Genomic DNA, 17,706 nt, shown 5'->3' on the forward strand with positions numbered 1-17,706 from the left:
GGGGGATGTAGCACGATGGGGAGTGCGCAGCATGGGGGATGTAGCACGATGGGGGGTGCGCAGCATGGGGGATGTAGCACGATAGGCGGTGTGCAGCATGGGGGATGGAGCATGATGGGGAGTGCGCAGCATGGAGGATGGAGCACGATGGGGAGTGCGCAGCATGGGGGATGGAGCACGATGGGGGGTGTGCAGCATGGGGGATGGAGCACGATGGGGAATGCGCAGCATAGGGGATGGGGCATGATTGGGGGTGCGCAGCATGGGGGATGGAGCACGATGGGAGGTGCACACCTCCCCCCAACACACACACACACACACACACAGGGAACCACAAACACCGCCCTACACAGACACCCACACACACAGACAACGCTGCACACACACAACTCCCAACACAAACACCGCGGCATACATAAATATACGCACATACCGCACAACACACACATTGAACAAAACATACCTCCCCCCAAAACACACCACACCCACACAAACCGCGTAACACACACACACACACACACACGCTACAGACACGCAGCGCTCCACAAACAACGCAACACACATACAACACCGCTCTCACCCCCCGCCACACCCAGACAACACCCAGAACATGTACAGCACCTACACAAACACTTGGTAACTACACACAACAACATCTATATCTATATATATAATTGCCTTATTCTGTCTGTCTGTCTGTCTGTCTGTCATGCTCCAAAATTGTGTCCTTACGGTGACACAAAGCTGATTGGCCGCTGGGCTCGCCATGGCCCTGCCCCCCCCCACGGATTGGCATCTCGCCCCGGCTCTCTGTAGGCCCCGCCCTCCTCACGCAATGCACGCTCGCTCTGGCCCAACTGACACAGAGCTCCGACTCCCAGGTGAGTACACACACACACATCAGATCACACTCACTCTCACACACACCTCACACATCACATCCACACACTCACAACATCCTGGGATATCGCTTGCTTCTACACCGGCTCCGTCACGATCCCAGCAGCGCCAGACATAACCTTGCGATGCTGGGATCTTGACGGAGCCCGTGAACGCTGGTAACCATTATACACATCGGGTAACTAAGGTCCCTTAGTTACCCGATGTGTATCATAGTTACCAGTGTACACCGGCTCCCGGTACACATGTGCAGGGAGCCGGCATTATACTCCTCTCCCCCCAGGACTACTCCTCCTATTACAGTGCTCCTATTATACTCCTCTCTGAGTATAATAGGAGAACTATTATAGCATGGGGGATGTAGCACGATGGGGGGTGCGCAGCATGGGGGATGTAGCACGATGGGGTGCGCAGCATGGGGGATGTAGCACGATGGGGAGTGCGCAGCATGGGGGATGTAGCACGATAGGGAGTGCGCAGCATGGGGGATGTAGCACGATGGGGGATGCGCATCATGGGGGATGGAGCACGATGGGGGGTGCGCAGCATGGGGGATGTAGCACGATGGGGATTGCGCAGCATGGGGGATGTAGCACGATGGGGAGTGCGCAGCATGGGGGATGTAGCACGATGGGGAGTGCGCAGCATGGGGGATGTAGCACGATGGGGAGTGCGCAGCATGGGGGATGTAGCACGATGGGGAGGTGCGCAGCATGGGGGATGTAGCACGATGGGGAGTGCGCAGCATGGGGGATGTAGCACGATGGGGAGTGCGCAGCATGGCGGATGGAGCACGATGGGGGATGTAGCACGATGGGGGATGTAGCACGATGGGGGGTGCGCAGCATGGGGGATGTAGCACAATGGGGAGTGCACAGCATGGGGGATGTAGCACGATGGGGAGTGCGCAGCATGGGGGATGTAGCACGATGGGGAGTGCGCAGCATGGCGGATGTAGCACGATGTGGAGTGCGCAGCATGGCGGATGGAGCACGATGGCGGGTGCGCAGCATGGGGGATGTAGCACGATGGGGAGTGCGCAGCATGGGGGATGTAGCACGATGGGGAGTGCGCAGCATGGGGGATGTAGCACGATGGGGGGTGCGCATCATGGGGGATGTAGCACGATAGGGGGTGCGCAGCAGGGGGGATGGAGCATGATGGGGAGTGCGCAGCATGGAGGATGGAGCACGATGGGGAGTGCGCAGCATGGAGGATGGAGCACGATAGGGAGTGCGCAGCATGGGGGATGGAGCACGATGGGGGGTGCGCAGCATGGGGGATGGAGCACGATGGGGAATGCGCAGCATAGGGGATGGGGCATGATGGGGGGTGCGCAGCATGGGGGATGGAGCACGATGGGAGGTGCACACCTCCCCCCAACACACACACACACACACACACACACACAGGGAACCACAAACACCGCCATACACAGACACCCACACACACAGACAACGCTGCACACACACAACACCCAACACACAAACACCGCGGCATACATAAATATACGCACATACCGCACAACACACACATTGCACAAAACATACCTCCCCCCAAAACACACCACACCCACACAAACCGCGCAACACACACACACACAACGCTACAGACACACTGCACTCCACAAACAACGCAACACACATACAACACCGCTCTCACCCCCCGCCACACCCAGACAACACCCAGAACATGTACAGCACCTACACAAACACTTGGTAACTACACACAACAACATCTATATATATATATATATATATATATATATATCTATATCTATAACAAAAATCATACATGAACTACACAATACGTAAATTCTAGAATACCCGATGCGTAGAATCGGGCCACCTTCTAGTTATATATATAATTGTATTTCTGAACATGTTTTTGTAAACAGCTAAAATAACAAAACTTGCGTCACTGTCCAAATTTTTCTGGACCTAACTGTATATATATATATATATATATATATATATATATATATATATATATATGTACACACACATAATAACACATATATAGAATAGTTAATAGTTGAGATACTAAGGAATTAATAAAAATATGTTGCATTCATGATACCTTCTTAACCCTGCACTGCTCCTGATGATTCAAACTTCTTTTTCCTTCCCTCCATTCCACTGAGGGCATCAACGTTCTTTCTCCAGTCTCCAACTTCCCGTATTTCCTAGATAACACAACAGACAGACATTGTGATGAATGCATATATAGTTCTCCGGAATATCGTCCTGTCAGTTTACAAGAACTAGAAGAATAACTCTGAGGGTGTCTGAAGCGGGTTTGGTTTTCCCAACCTTTTTTTTTTACATGTTTTTCAGCCTCCTAATTTTAATGGCAAATTGAATGCAATTTCCATATCAAATCTGCATTAAAGTAGTGAAATTTCAATGTTTTTTGGGGGGCTGGGAAAAAAATTGCTGTATGACAAGAAATGAGGTTTTCCTATTCAAATCATTAAATGGACTCCGTAAGGGAAATCAGTTGCTACACCATCCAAGAACTGTCACAAAGCCTATGAGATAGTGGGTAATCGGGGCTCCTAAACTGTCCCTCAAGCTAATCTCAGGGATACTCCTGATGGTGTAGAGGCCTGAGTCTCCTTCCTGGCCCTGCTCCTGCCTTTTCCTGATCTGATTCCTCCTCCCTCCAGGGAGGGATGGGACAGGAGTGTGATGAAAATCACAGATAAAGACAGACAAGGGAAAACCAAAACTTTGTCACAGATCTCACACAAAGGATGATTCAGGATGAAAACAAGAACAGGAAGGAAACTACAAAGCAACAGGGGTAAACTCCATAACCCTACCAAGCAATAAGCACAACTTTCACCAGAAAGTCTGAGATACCACATCTCACAGATCAACATAGGATAAACTATAGCTGGCATGGGTGAAAGGTTTCAACCAGCATAAATAGGAGGGGAGCAGATGTGATAGGCCTCCTCACAACATGTGACAAAAGGAGCAAGTAGACGAGCAGAGGTTAACTCTTGATAGCCTGCCTATGAATCAACACACAGCAGGTTGATGCCCGAGTCTGTCTGTGTTGATCCCAGACACCAGAGAAACCACTGGGCTGAGTGTCAGAATCTGCCATCTGAACAGCACCAAATGCAGGCATGACAGTCAGTCAAATTTGTGCAAAACTCCATTTGACAGGAGCATGATGTAGAGGCAGAGACCCTGATACCATCAATGTAACACTAGGCTGCTTACTGAAATCACAGTTTTATCTACTGCAGATCTACTAGTTGCCTGAATGTTGAGCACTGTATAACCCCGCCCACACTACTGATTGGCAGCTTTCTGTGTAGCATAGGCAGAAAGCTGCCAATCAGAGGAGGGGGTGTGGTTGGACTAGTCCTCTAGTGATAATATCCTGCTGATAAAACTGTGATTTCCTCAAAACTACAAAGCAATTAGCCCAGCAAGTGACACATGGCTAGAATCAGGGTCTCTGTCTCTACATTATGCTGCTCTCAGATTAGGTAGTAAAAACAGATTCCCTGTAATTCCCATATTTGGTGGGAAATAATATAGTTTGAGTCTCCATCTATGGTACAATGACATATTCTAGAGATAAGACTTCATTTTATGTTGAAAATACTCCTTTAAAATACAAATTTGAAACAATATTGAAAGAAAAACACAAATCTGTGACTAGAGTTCAATTCAGTGCATATTTTGTCACGGATGTGCAGATTTCCCCAAAAATATATTAGGAGATATTCCTGCCTGCATCCCACAGTTCAAAAAAGCAATAAAAACATGCATATTTTACGTATTATCTTTCCTCCCAAGACATACAGAAATGATTCAGAAATTTCTGTAGCAAATTCTTAATGTGTGCACATAGCCTCATAGGTAAATTTTGGAAAACGTGTGACTTACTTTCTCCACATCATCTTTCTTGGCTTGCTTCACTTGCTTAAGATTAGCTCTTAGGTCCATGGCAGCTTTGTGCTTAGTACCCAGGAGCGCCCGCATCATGGCATCGGCTGACAGGCGCACTCTTCTCAGCGTTGGGCGTTTGAACTTTCCACGTAGGTCAAAAATCTTCTGATTCAAATCCTCAATCTGTGAAGTCAAATGAGACCTTTTGCTCTTAAAAAGTCTAAATTATAGAGTGCGACTGATTAAATACTATAAAAAAATAATAATGTCACTCGGGCGTCGACCCACAGTCTTGTAGTTCATAGACAGGCTAGAAAGAGTTAATATCTGCTGGTGTGCTTGTTAGTCTTCTTCAATCACATGTGGGGGAGCCTGTTACATTCGCTTTCCTCCTATATATGCTGGCTGTAGGCTTCCTTTAATGCCAGCTATAGCTTCTCTATACTGGTCTGGGGAGGTGTTGTATCCAGACTTACTGGTGGTTGTAGTACTTTGCTGTGAGCAGTTGTGGTGTTAATCATTGGTGTCCTTTTGTTACTACCTTACTTCTCTTGCTTTTCTCCTTAATTTCTTAAAATTTGTTCCTGTGAGTTTGCAGTGTGTCGGAGTTTTGGTTTTTCCTGTCTGTCTTAATCTGTGTTTCCATCAAACTCCTGCCCCTTCCCTCCCTGGGGGAATAGTTAAGTTCTGGTCAGCAGAATAGTAAAGCCCGCAACTCCGGTATCTCCACCATCAGGGATAACCCAAAGGTTAGAGATAGCCTAGGGTCTCCTAGTAAAATGGGCAGTATAGGCGCCCCCTGTCACATCGTGACACATGACTCTCAACTTTGAAAGATAAAAAAGATGGCCACATACTGTGGGGTGGGCAATGGTAATTTTTGTTTTATACTCAGCCAGTACCTTAACCTCATCCACTCCTTTTTAAGCACCCACACAAATATATTGCTCCTAGCAAAATACATTAATGTTCCCACTCATTATGTTAGCCTTTTCGTGGACCCCATACTCAGTATTAACACTGCACTAACAGTATTTTGTCCCATAGTACATTCCTTCACACATGGCATGATTCCCCGACAACCCCCCACATATAGTATAATACTCCAATAATACATTCCCCACACCATATGACGCATCCCACAATCCCCCCACACAATATTATGCCCGTCACGGTTTTCCCCGCAAACAGTATTAGACTATAATTACTATATAGAGGCACAGAGCGTGACACTATCCCTCACACAGTTGCCTGTGTGCCCTGCTTCTCTGCTGAGCTGGTCTCATGTGACCTGAAGGTCCTTTACTCTACCTAAACTGAGAGCTGGTGTATGGATCTGATAGATCCCTAATCCACCTGAGGACACAGATACAGTTGAAGTTTGGACATACCCACAACCTCCCAGGACAGCAACTCAAATTTTGGAATGACCCTGGGGATGGGGGAAACAGTTTAGTTCTGGTCAAGAGAATAGTAAGGCACGTGACTCTGGCATCTCCACCATCAAGGGTAATCTGGAGGTTAGAGATAGCCTAGGGTGTGCGGCTAGAGTGAGGGACAGTATAGGAGCCCCCTCCCCTTCTCTATACTACAGTTACATCATGACACATACCTCCCAACTTTGAAAGATAAGAAAGATGGCCAAATTCTGCAGGGTGCACATGGTAATATTTGTTTATGCTTAGCCAGTACTATAACCTCATCCACTCCTGTATAGCACACACAACTATATTACTCCTAGTGAAGAACATTAATGTTCCTACTCAGTATTTTAGTATTTTCATGCACCCCAAACTTAGTATCAACACCCAACCAACTGTATGATGTCCCATAAATCATTCCCTCAAACATGGCACATCATCATTCTAACATCATCCCCACACACATTGTATAATGCCCGAACACTACATCCCCACACACAGTATGTTGCCTCCCCCAATCCCCCCACACAATATTATGGCCCTCACGGCTTTCCCCACACACAGTATTAGACCATAATTACTATATAGAGGCACAGAGTTTGGCAATTTCCCTCACACAGTTGCCTGAGTGCCCTGCTTCTCGGCTGAGTTGGTCTCACGTGACCTGAAGGTCCTTAAATCTCTACCCAGACTGAGAGCTGGAGTATGGATCTGATAGATCCCTAATCCACCTGAGGACACAGATGCAGTTGAAGCTGGGACATATCCTCAACCTCCCAGGACAACTCCTCAAATTTGGAAATGTTTAGCTGGATCCAGGATGTTTTTAAGCTAATAGAGTCTATGGATCAAATTGTCTTGGTAATACAACCCATTTAAAGAGGACCTGCATTTTTTTTTAAAACTGAGTGTGTCCTTCAATTGCCATAGCTCCACTGCTTCTGGAACAGTTTTCTTTTTCTTCTGTGCCCCTCTTTTCCGAAGTTATGGCGCCTAGTAATAATGGTGCAAAATTTCTCTTCAACCACTCGAGAGTATACCACAGATGTTCGCTATGGGTGCTTCCTTTGTCTTCTCTGACACTGGCCAATCAAAACATTGCCACGCCCACAGAGGAGCTCTGCAGTACACACCCAGTTGATTGAAAGCTAAATTTCCACCTTTATTTCTGGGGGGCATAAGTTTGGAATGGAGGGGCGCAGAAGAAAAAGAAAAACAGTTCCAGAATGAATAGACCAGTGACAATTGGAGGAGCTACTCAGTTTAAATTAAAAAAGTCAAGTGAAAAGTGCCCTTTAAGGAAATGTTCAGAAATTAATATAGGCTTTAGAATGCTGCCTGGATGTTGTCATTGTGATTATATATTACAAAAGTTAAAAATAATTCTTCTGAACAGATGCTATAGGAAATCCTCTGTCTTACGAAGCTGAAGATATCAAACTAAGGAAATGACTCGCCTCATGCCATCTGACACTGGTATTTTTATAATATGAATCCAAAATAGGAATTTCTTTAGGAAAGGAAAGAAATATTAAATTGAAAGTGGCTTCAATACTGAGGATGCAATCTATCCTCATGGCACAATCAGCGGAGTGAAGGGGCTATCCTCTGCATTGTTTTGCAGGTTTGGAGGTACAAATCATCTCATGTTGATGGCCTCTCTATAAATGGGTATTCTCAAGTTTGGGATAGAGTATAACTTCCCAATTGCTGGAGATCTAACTAGTCGCATCTGCTGTGATCCCACGAACTAGGTCTCTGAAGCGCTCCATGTGAATCCCCGATTCTTGGGGTCAGTGGGGGTCCCAGCGGTCAGATCCTCACCGATCAGCAAGCTATCAACTCTCCAATTGATAGGTGATAACTTCCGAACTTGGTAGAAATATTATATACTTCCAGAAAAAACATGTAAGTAATAATAAAAATAAGTAAGTTATAGCAGCCGCGTGGTCTGCCACTGAACAGCGCTGCTCCTCACTCGCAGAGAGGAGGTGGCTGCTTCTCTGCAGGGCGGGCACCGGGCCCCTAACCCTGCCGGGCCCGGTCACAATCGTGATCTCTGCAATCTTTACGCCCTTGGTTATACATATATGGTATGTTATACAGCCATGCACTTTATAATATTGGTGCTTAAAAATAATTTGTCACTATGTTTTGTGATCTAATTTGAGATCAGTATAATATAGGGGCAGAAACACCAATTCCAGTGATGTGTAACTTACTGGGCTGCTTGATGCAGTTTTGATAAAATCCCTATTTTATGTGCTGTAGGTCTAGCCATGGTCAGAATGCTGCATTCTGTATAACCCTACCAATACTGTGCATAGGTAGAAAGCGACCAATCAGTGGTGGGGGAGTGTGGTCGGACTACATGGCAACAGGTTTACTAGTCTGCTAGGGATAATTTCTGGCTGATAACGCTATTTTTAATCAAAACTGCAGCAAGAAGCTCAGTGACCCATTGCTGAAATAAGGGTCTCAGATTAGGTGGCAAAAAACACTTTAAGGTGTGATCTGGCAGCTGTGGACTACTGATGTGGCTACTCGACCAGGGTTCTGGAATTTTTTCACCACAATTAAAAGGGTATTTCCATCTCCAAGATCCTATCCCTGTATGTAAAATTATTATTATTATTATTATTAATAATAATAATAATAATAATATTAGCAAATACCTTCAATTAGAAACGTAGTATAGTTCTTCTGATTCACTATGTCTCTTACCTCATGTTCAGGGCATTGTTGCAATTTAGGTATCCATGGTTATGACCACGCATATAGTCACAGTTAGTTGTGAGTGGTCAGGACTCATAACCATGCATTTCTAAGTTCCTGCAATGCCCTGCACATGAGGTAAGCAACATAGCTAATCAGGAGAACTATACTACATTTCTAATTGGAGGTATTTGCTATTTTTATTATTATTATTATTATTGCACCTACTACATATTGGGATAGGATCTTGGTGTCTTATATCAGTCTTGCAGCAGGCAGTGGGTTACGTGCGCTGCTCGATGAGACTGCTATCTATAAAACACAAGTCATAGTGTCACTCGGCTGAGGCTGCCGGATGTTGGGAAGTGGGGCAATGTGAGGGCGATAAGAGCATGACTTCTGGTTCCTAAAAGCGGAAACCCAGCATAGTCACTTTCTGGTGTCAGACCTGGCAGAGGAGGACACTGAGGCTCCATGCAAGTCACAGTGCTGGCGTTACTGTATAGGGCATTGTGCGAAACCTGAGCAGGCGCCTAATCTGGACTATGTTCCCCAGTAATCAGCTGTTACTATGAAGGAAAGCTGCCAGGGTCACACACACAACCACCGCTCCTTCTTAACTACTTTCCAATCTGGCTAATCAGGAGGGCTTCAGACTGGGCGACACCAAGTCTTACCAAGACATATCCTAGATATACGGTCTCAAAAAAATATATGTTTATTAATTGAGAAAAAGTAAAATGGTCTGGCCAAATAAAATGTTCAGACTGGTGCAAAAAGACCCCAAACAAACAAACATATAATAATAATAATAATAATAATAATAATAATAATCATAATAACTAATAATATTACTATTATTTGTTTATTTATTATTGTTGTTTATTCTTTTTATATACAATGTGTTAAGAATAAATAAACAAACAATAGTAAATCGCAGAAGGGAAAGTCATGCACTAATGTTTATTATTATTATTATTATTATTATTATTAATAATAATTAATAGTAGTACCATATAAAAATAAACAACCATAATAAACTTTTTATTATAAAATGTGTTATTAGTATTAATTGATAATAATAATAATAAAAATAAAAATAATAACTAATTATATTAATATTGGACATTTGTGCATGATTTTCCCTTTTGTGATTTATTATTGCTTGATTATTGTTGTTTATTCTTTTTCTATACAGCGTGTATTATTATTTTTGATAGTATTATTATTATTATTAATAATAATAAAAATAATGACAACACCACACTATATAAAAAAATAATAAGCAACAATAATAAATAAACAAACAATAGTAAATAGCAGAATGTAAAGTCATGCACTAATGCCCATTATTACTATTATTATTATTATTATTATTATTATTAATAATAATAATAAAAATAACAATAATAATAATACAGATTAATATGATTAGTTAATAGCATTATTTAAGTTATTAATACAACATAATAATGATAACTAATCATATTAAAATATGTATTATTATCATTATTAATATTATTATTAATAATAATAATAATAATATATATTAGTGCATGACTTTACCTTCTGCGATTTACTATTGTTTGTTTATTAGTGTTGTTTATTCTTTTTTATATAGTGTGTTATTATTATTTATTATTATATTAATAATAGTAATAATACACACTATATAAAAAAATAAACAATAATAAATCACAGAAGGGAAATGTCATGCACAAATGTCTATTACTACTACTACTACTAATAATAATAATAATAATTATTATTATGATTATGATAAAGATACTAATAAATATTATTAATACAATTAGTTATTATTGATTATTATTGATATTATAATTATTATATTATAATGACGACAATAATAATAATAATAACAACACCACAGTATATGTATATACTGTATATTTGTATCTAAAAAAATAATAAGCAACAATAATAAATAAATAAACAATAGTAAATCGCAGAAAGGAAAGTCATGCACTAATGTCCTCAGTAGATTTCTCCCAATCGTCACTCAACATCAGTGTATAATTTCTTAGCGCTGAGAATATAAATCTTTCTTTTCACATCCTTATAAAATCCCAAGATGTCACATTTTTAAAAGGTTTTCGGAGACCGTTCTCATAGACGGAACCTGAGTTCCCCCTAGTGGCTCATCTTGGTATGTAATAGGGCAAGGAGACGACTGTGTGACTTGGAATGAATTAGTATTTGTACTTTTGAAGAATAGGGACACCATTGTGGGAAAAGGATGGGGAGGGTTTTTTTTATGAAATACATCTTTAGAATTAGGTGTCATTATAACTGTTGCCCTGTTCGCCTTCTCCGTCTACTGTTACTGGATGTAGATTGAGGACAGTTTCTGACTGTTATCTTCCCTCTTCCGAGCTCTTTTCCACTAATTTATGACCACAAAGTTCAACTCGAATCTCGTGTGGTCCGAAATCAGTGGCTAGAAGCTGAAAAGAAGGAAGATACGAGTTCCTTCAGTTACTTTTTGGCCAAAAAACACAACAAAAAACAGCCCAAGCTTCCTCTTTGAGCAGGAATGAGAATGTGACCGCTGCAGCCAATCACTGACTGCAATGTTGATTAATGCGTCCCCACTGTAGTCAGATTTCCAAACAACCAGAAAATTATGTATACAGTAGTCTACATTTAGCTTATGAAACTTGAACCTCAGTAATGTTTTTGTTGACTTTAGCTTCCATGTCATATCTTTCTTCATCCACAACATCGATTTTTCCATGGAGCTCTTTGCACAGATCCTGCAAATATAAGAAATGTTTGTCAAAATGATGACCCCCATATTTAGTAGCCCAAGATGTATTTTTTTTACTGAAGCACTGAAGAACGTTGGAAATGGTAATAACCCCTTAACCCCCGGGCTATTTTCCGTTTTTTCCGTTTTTTTTTTTTTTTGCTCCCCTGCTTCAGAGAGCCGTAACTTTTTTATTTTTCTGTCAATCTTCCCATACAAAAGCTTATTTTTTGCGGGACAAGTTGTACTTTTAAATTAATATTCAAAAAACTGACATCCAACAAAGGTGAACAGGTGCTAGCTGAAAAAACATAGTAACTATCAAATGCATACAGCTGCACACTGAAAAAGCCAAAAATATACAAGGGAAAATATTGCACTGCATTACTACAAAAGAAAGATATTTAGTTTATGTATTGGCCACTGCATGTAAGCCCGAAACCAACGGCAAGGTAATCTCTATAGTCCGGGAACCTAACTTAACTCAGTGTGCAGCTGTATGCATTTATAGTTACTATGTTTTTTCAGTTAGCACCTGTTCACATTTGTTGAATGTGCGGGTCAGTTTTTTTGATTTTTGTAGTGAGTCTTTCTGACTGAGCACTCCGCCCTAAGACCTGGCTGTGATCATAACCATTATAGCAGGAGCCTAGCCACCCATACATGGAGGTTTGTAGTCCAAATAGTGGCATTTTGCCCAGACATGGATATTTTTAACCTAGATAGTGGCATTTAAGTTAGGGTTCCCGGATTACAGAGATTACCTTGCTGTTGGTTCCGGGCTTACATGCATTGGCCAATACATAAGCTAAATATCTCTCTGTTGCAGTAATGCAGTACCATATTTTCCCTTATACATTTTTGGCTTTTCAGTGTGCAGCTGTATGTACTTTTAAATGAAACCATACATTTTACCATATAGTTTTCTGGAACACAGCAAAAAAATTACAAGCGCGCAAAAATTGCAAAAAAAGTGCGGTTGCATGATTGTTTTTTGGGATATTTTATTTACCGTGTTCACTATATGGTAAAACTGATGTGTCGGGGTGATGTCTTGGGTCGGTTTGTAGACACCAAACATGTATACGTTTACTTTTATCTAAGGGGTTAAAAAAATTCAGAAGTTTGTCCTAAAAAAGTGGCGCACTTTTTGCGCCATATTCCGTGACCTGTAGCGTTCTCATTTTTCAGGATCAGTGATTGCTTATTTTTTGTATCTCAAGCTGACATTTTTAACAGTACCATTTTTGCGCAGATGCTATGTTTTGATCACCTGTTATTGTATTTTGCGCAATATTTGTGACAAACATAAAACATAATTTTGGCATCTAGAATTTTTTTGCTGCTACGCCATTTACTGATCAGATTGATTGATTTTATATTTTCATAGGTCGGGCATTTCTGAACGTGGCGATATCAAATATGTGTATATTTTTATTTTTTCAACCCTTTAATTTTCAATGACGGTCTGGGAAAGCCTATTCTTGGAGGGTTGCACAAATATCCACGGGGCAACCAAAACTACCCTGACTGCTTGTAACGATCACGGCCAGTGTAAAGGAAGAAAGCGGGAATAGTAGATCCGCTTATCCTTTAGTGAGATGGGCTTAACTAAGCGATTACCACAAGGTGGACACCAGGTACCACTCCCAGGGCAGTGACTGGGACTGTGGCAGTTGAGCCCCATGGCAGGAGACGGACTTAGTTTTAGACACAGGTGCAGGTCAATGCCACTGACTAGCCCTCATGTTCTCATGCCTGGATTCAATTGACCATCTCAGCTGTATCATGTATCAGTGCATCTGAGGCCACCAAGTAGTGCCAAAAACTGTGCACAGGTGTTTTGATTAAGGTCTAGAAGGAGATGTTCAATACGCCATCCACTGTCTCATTGGGAGCATGTCCACATGACAGGAGTGTAATGCCCCTGAGGCTTCAGTCGCTACAGGGTATTGCATCTCACTTAAGGTGCAGTACTCATCCCGGGTAAGGAAGAGGTTAACCAGTGGTGTTCATCACTCACATAACACTTTAGGTGCTTTCCCACTGGAACTGAGCTAGAGTTGGTCACTATAGCAATGGGACTTTACCAGCACTAGTGTGTCAGCAGGAAGGTGGGGGCAGCATGAGGGAAGTTAGAGAACACACAGATTTTTACCTCAGAATAGTCTGGGACACAGAACAACACGGTCACTGAAGAGAGTGATTTAGAGCTACCTCAGTTAGGACCAGCCCGACTGGAAGAAACAGGGGACGGCCGGTGGAGTTCGTGAGACAGAGGAGCAACATTGTACCTGAAGGTCAAGCTCAATAGCTCCCTCAGTACCAGCGAAGTTCAGGGTGCAGAGCCCTGGGGTGGCATACACTTCATGTTGTGCCATCAGAATCTGCTGAACAGGGAGATTTCACGTCTCTCTGGCCACCAAAGATCCCGGGGCACAGCAGCATACAGAGTTAGGAGTCAGGACCATGGTCGGGCCCACGTTTGATTCACGCTGCCTGCAAACGGGACAGAAACTTAACCACCAAAGGCAGGTGAGCCAAGTAGCTTCACGCCACGGGGATCCACAATACAAAGCGCAAGGACGGAAGGTCTCACACTCCACAACACCGGTGGTGGCCTCTGAACTATCCGGGATTGGCTAGGGCCCATCACGGCGGAAACCGACACTCCGAGGGTGACGACCTAATAGTGAGAAAAGACCTTGAACCACATCTGTGTCAGCCCATCACTGCCGGCGCCGGCGCCACGCGCTCCAGTGCCACTACCACCCTGTCGTCCTCCCCGGGGCCCACTCTACCTGTGGGGAGCCGAACCGTCCGACCTACGACTCCATCCGCCCCAGAGGACATCACCCGTAGCGGTGGCTAATCCCTGGCCGCATACCACAGGTGGCATCACGAGACAACTACCCCACCATCTCCCTTCCTTCATGTCTCTTTCGTGGACACCTCAGGGCCACGAAGCCCGGCCAGGCCTCCGTGACATCCCCCAAAGACCCCTCCATCATCGGCCCGGTGATGAGTAGAACCCCGGCCTCGTGGGGTGCTCCAGGAGATTATACAGGCATATTGCAGCCGTTCATATTAATGATGACTTTCATGCAAATTGAACCTGAATGTGATTACAATTTTTTGCACTGAATCTGGGGCAATATGGAATCCACTTGTTAATTGGTTGATGAGTCTGACCTCCATTGGGCATTGATTGATCATTTTATTGTCAACAAATTAAACAATCTACATCACTAATATATATATACAGTATATATATATATATATATATATATATATATATATATATATGTTTGTGTATAAAACTTACCCTGCAAATCTTTTACTTTACCTGCAGGTCAGAACGAGACAGTCCAGAAAGCTGAAGTGCTTTGCAGTGTTCGGACAAGAAGCGCTCCTTCTCCTTGGCCCGCTCTTCTTCCTCATGTTCCATCTCACTCTTAGCAATCTGCAGCATCAGACTCTATTACAAAAAATTGTGACAGTCAAAAAATGAACACTACTAACACAAGACTCACATGTGACTGCAGAAAATCCAATGGACAGGACGTATTCTGTTAAAGGAACCCTAAATCCAAAAATCCTAAAGTAGACAGCTGGGGGCTGATATTACCGCTTGAGAAATTCCGCACCTACCGTTAACAAGAAGTGACGTCTTGAGCTTCCTTCTAAGAATGTTCTCGAAACGAAGCTGTGAGGTAAATCCGGAGATATGACGATAAATCATGATATTCAAGTATGTCAGGAAGCCCTCTCCTGGTGTCACCCCCCCTTTCCTTCACACAACTGGTTTAGCAACAAATCCCATGGCCATGTCCTGTGATATGGAAATTAGGTGGCTTAGGGACAATGGACACAGGATGACTCCCTGCCGTGACCCTGTAGTGGGGGCTGCTAGCTAGTTAGCAAGGCTATGGAAATAGCCAGACAGAACGACTCCAGTAAAAAATGGTTCATATCTCGCAAGCCATATTTCCGATAAATATGGCAACCATAAAAATGGTGTCTCCGCATGTGGACGATGCCGGCACCCCCCTTTTTATGGGAGCAGGACATTGGGAAATGCCCCAGGCGTGATATCAGCCAATGGGGAACTGGCAGACAGGTCATGAGTCCCCTCGTTCTGTAGCTAAATTCATAACTGTCACAATGAGAGCATTGGCGTCCGCCTACGACGCTCCCAGGCAAAGTTATGGCCCATATTCCATGTTGGGATATTGTCCATAACTCAAGCCAGGGGTGGAGCAGTGCTCCCTGTGAGGTCACTAAGGTAGGAGGGGACCTGGATCTGCCCAGGTTGATAACCCTACTTCGGCCATTTTCCAGGGTTCTTCTGCTCGGGGGCCTGGTTGGGAAAGACCTGTGAGGGAGTTCCTGGAAACCTGGTCTACAGCGCCCCCCTGTGGCCAGACGCAACAAGGTAACTGCTGGAACTGTGTATGCCTGTTTGTAACCCATGCTTTGATTGTAACTGTACTCTGACATATGTATATTCTGTAGATTCCCTATTGTATATATTGTAGTTTCTAGTGTGCTTTAGGCTGATTAAATTATATAATTAATCTTGGGCTGTTCTGTTATCTCGATCTTGAATCCCACGTCTGTGTGTTCGGCTAATAGTTACCGTAAATCGGTTGGTGGCAGCGAATTGTGCCAAGGATTATTGTGGGGAGGCCAGTGAGATTCAGGGAGATTTTATATATTCCGCCCGCGGAGGTCGGGGGAATATATACCTTACTCTCACCGGGGACCCTTCAATAATCGGCATAAGTAGTATAGCGGCCTCCTTGCTTATCGTCGGGCAATTCCATAATTGGCCTGACTATAAGAGGGGCGCTAGAGAGCGCATCACGTGCTCTGTCTGACGGTCGGGAGGTATAAAGGAGGGGTGACCCCCACTTGTTACCCCCCGATTGTGACGTACTGGTAGCCAGCGCGGGGGATTTCTGAGTGACCCCCCCGGTGGTTTGTGACATATTGGTGGCATAGCGGTGGGATCGAGATAATAGTGTGTGTGAGTGTGAGACCCATACTCCCAGACACTAAAGACTGCCTGCAGCAGCTGTGGCTGCTGGGGTCTTCAGACTAGCTCAACACTAGAGTGTCAGAGTGCAGATACTGTAAGGTGTGTGGAGGCATCAGGTGTCAGTTCTGTGTCAGTGACCAAAAGTCTGCAAGAATGGCTGATGGCACCAGGAGCAGAGCTATGCAACTGGCCAATGCTAAGGCAGGAGCCGAAGAGAGGGAGGACGGTGCTGTGGACAGCAATGAGGAGGTTGCCCACGAGTCCTCCAGGAGCTCGACGCCAGAAAACCGTTCTGCCGAGGACATTGCGCAACCTGGCACTGCTGGACAAGATGAGGAGGAGCTCACCCAAGGTTCCTCAACGAGCCAGATGCCAGCCCTCCGCTCTGAAAGGGACAGTGAATCACCAGGCTCCGCAGCGTGCCGCAGATCACCACGTGCCATTCCACCGAGCCTGGGAGGCTCGGATAGCCTTCTTCAAATGGCTATGGCCCTTCTCCAGGCTGGAGACCAGAAGGGCTACAAGGAACTCCTGGCAGAGCGCAGGGCAGAGCGGCACGCAGAGCGTGAGGCTGCGGAGCGAGAGCGGCAGGCAGCGCGTGAAGAGCGAGAGCGAGAGCGACAGGCAGACCGTGACTACCAGCTGCAGCTAGCTCAGCTCCGGCCCTCATCAGCCACACGTGACCTTCGAGACACCAAGCTTCCAAAGGTCCGTGTTGAGGACTTCCCAGTGCTGGAGAAGGATGGAGACTTGGACTCTTTCTTGACTGCTTTTGAACGGACTTGCTTGCAGCACCATCTGGACAAGGACCAGTGGGCCAAATACCTGACCCCCCGTTTAAGGGGTAAGGCCCTGGATATCCTTGGTGACTTGCCTGCTGAGGCAGATCAGGGCTACGACACCATCAAGCGGGCCCTGATCCAACAGTACAACCTCACTCCAGAGTCCTAC

General features: G+C 44.3%; 1 protein-coding gene across 1 annotated transcript in view; it reads right to left on the reverse strand.

The window, feature by feature from the left end:
• Window positions 1-2,983: 2,983 nt before the first annotated feature.
• Window positions 2,984-17,706, reverse strand: part of TNNI3 (troponin I3, cardiac type) — a 34,371-nt gene continuing 19,648 nt past the window's right edge. Inside the window, exons 5-8 of the mRNA XM_075327256.1 lie at window positions 15,061-15,192; window positions 11,632-11,721; window positions 4,809-4,994; window positions 2,984-3,085 (exon numbers count right to left, since the gene is read on the reverse strand). Coding sequence (XP_075183371.1) covers window positions 2,984-3,085; window positions 4,809-4,994; window positions 11,632-11,721; window positions 15,061-15,192 — 510 coding nt within the window. The remainder of the gene's footprint in view (window positions 3,086-4,808; window positions 4,995-11,631; window positions 11,722-15,060; window positions 15,193-17,706) is intronic.

Source organism: Anomaloglossus baeobatrachus, chromosome 11 (genome assembly GCF_048569485.1).
Source record: "Anomaloglossus baeobatrachus isolate aAnoBae1 chromosome 11, aAnoBae1.hap1, whole genome shotgun sequence".
In the NCBI taxonomy this organism is placed as follows: domain Eukaryota; kingdom Metazoa; phylum Chordata; class Amphibia; order Anura; family Aromobatidae; genus Anomaloglossus; species Anomaloglossus baeobatrachus.